The sequence below is a fragment of the Populus nigra genome, chromosome 8 (assembly GCF_951802175.1).
Source record: "Populus nigra chromosome 8, ddPopNigr1.1, whole genome shotgun sequence".
NCBI classification, from domain to species: Eukaryota; Viridiplantae; Streptophyta; class Magnoliopsida; order Malpighiales; family Salicaceae; genus Populus; species Populus nigra.
In genome coordinates, this window is record NC_084859.1 from 13584519 (window position 1) to 13586578 (window position 2060).

General features: G+C 37.4%; 1 protein-coding gene across 1 annotated transcript; it reads right to left on the reverse strand.

Annotated features, from left to right (window-relative positions):
* Positions 1 to 657: 657 nt before the first annotated feature.
* On the reverse strand, positions 658 to 1470 carry LOC133701075 (14 kDa proline-rich protein DC2.15-like). The gene has a single exon (XM_062124856.1). The coding sequence runs from the start codon at positions 1367 to 1369 to the stop codon at positions 944 to 946; it is 426 nt and encodes a 141-aa protein (XP_061980840.1). The 5' UTR covers positions 1370 to 1470; the 3' UTR covers positions 658 to 943.
* Between the last annotated feature and the right edge of the window lie 590 nt (positions 1471 to 2060).

A 2060-nucleotide genomic window follows, 5' to 3' on the forward strand; every position in this document is an offset into this window, starting at 1 on the left:
TAATCTGTTTATAGGTTTTAGGAATTTCTTGTCGCAGCCGCCATTGCAATTGTTATTTACAAGTGTAACACAATTACACTACCTAAAAATTCTTGAAATTACTATATTTTTTTCTTAAATTCTTAGATAATTAAGGAGTTTCACATAGAAACAAAAGATCCCTGACAATTCTCGTTTTGGAGAGTTAGTGATTAACTTTGTAATGTCTAGGAGAGAAGTAATAATGTGTTTATGGGGACTATTTATGTTTTTTTTTAATCTGGAAATACTAATAATATGTATTTAGTGAAATTCAATCAAATCAATGATGTTTGTGTGTGTATATGTACAAATATTTTGCAAGCAAGATGGTCATGATCGTTATATAAAATCTGTGGCAGCCCGTGTTATACAGCGACTGTAATTTAAGAATACGGCACTGTATGTTTCAATATCCGATAATCACACAACGTTAAAACTAATCATAGTTTGTTTTTTCCAAAACTGGATGTCATGACACCCAACCGAACCATTTCTGAAAATTCTATGGTTATTTCAGTAATTATAAAGGAAAACTGTCCGTTCTGAAAAGTTGTAACTTTTATGGAAATTTGTTTAGGCGTTGCAAGTGACAGAAGGTTTCCTTGTATCACAGTAATTATAAAGGAAAACTGTCCGTTCTGAAAAGTTGTAACTTCTATGGTGATTATAATTCAAAGGATTTGTAATGACAGAAGTTTGAGCAAATATTACACGTTAAACATGATATCAAAGGAAACGTTTTTTTCACATGGGATAAAAAACATGATACAAATCAAGGAAAACTAATAAAACTTATTCGTGGTAGCTGAATAAAAACAGATAAAGCACAGTACAAGCGAAAACAAGCAGCTGTTTTCCTTGTATCACACAATTCTTAATAGAAAACATACTTCAAAGCTTGCAAAGGCGTACGCCAATATGTTTAGGAACATTGGAAGTCTTTGGGGACTTTCTTTCCACAGACATTGAGAAGCAAGCTTAGAGAGAGTGGGATGTTAAGGTTGATACCCAGGATGTTAGCTTTGATGGCAGTGCAAAGGCAAACAGCAGCCTCGAGATCAAGAAGGCCTTGAATGACACTGCAGCAAGGCTTTACAGGGGGGTTGCCAACGGTGACATTAAGCAATGAACCGAGCAAGTCAGCACATACACCTAATTTAAGTGCATCTTTAGGGCACTTTCCACCGGAAGGGCTTGGTGTTGGTGTTGGTGTTGGCTTTGGCTTTGGCTTTGGCTTTGGCTTTGGCTTTGGAGACGGGCAACCCCCTCCACAGGCCGTGACTAGGGAAAAGAAGAGGAGGTTGAGTGCAAGAAAGAGAGCAAGTGATGCTGTGCTTTTGGAAGCCATTTCTATCAAAAGCTAATAGCTCCTTTTGAATTTAGAAGCTACAGTGAATACTAGCTAATAGAAGCTATAGAAGAGAGAACTTTAAGTGATGGGAATATGCACCAAAGGAGTGGCTTTTTATAGGGCTCAAGGAGGTCCTGTCGGTTAATTTGATGTTGAGACAAAATAATATATTGAATTTCTGCCAAAAAAACAAATTGAAGAAGTTCATGCACCCATGTGTGACTTGGGAATTTAGCTGGCAGCAGACAGGTGGAATTTTAGGCAAACTTTTGGATGCTTGTGTTTTAGCTAGGGATTGCAAATTGCCATGTTCCTAGGCCCTAGCTACATTACCATGGATCATCCATAGTTAGCCAAGATTTCACTATTCCTGTGCATCCAGTGCTGAATAAAGATGTTCTGGCTTTTTTAATAATTCATGCATGAAATAACGTTAAGCGTCTCCCTGCATCACATCCTTTGGTTGTGTATGAGATCATATGTCCCATGTCATCTGTGGTGCAGGGTTGGATGTTTAGCTAAAAGAACAAAGCATTTACTCCATCATTCTCTTCCTTTGAAAGACTGCCATTCGTTTCTACCTTCATTTTCATGAGCGGCAGTACATATCTCTTACATTCCTTCTATATTAGGCAAGATCCTACTGCTGAGGACAAATTGGTTTTCATGATTATAAGTTGTTCCCAGC

What these genes read in the sequence shown, in the direction of transcription:
- LOC133701075 (XM_062124856.1), bottom strand. Translation starts at nt 1,369, where the DNA reads ATGGCTTCCAAAAGCACAGCATCACTTGCTCTCTTTCTTGCACTCAAC.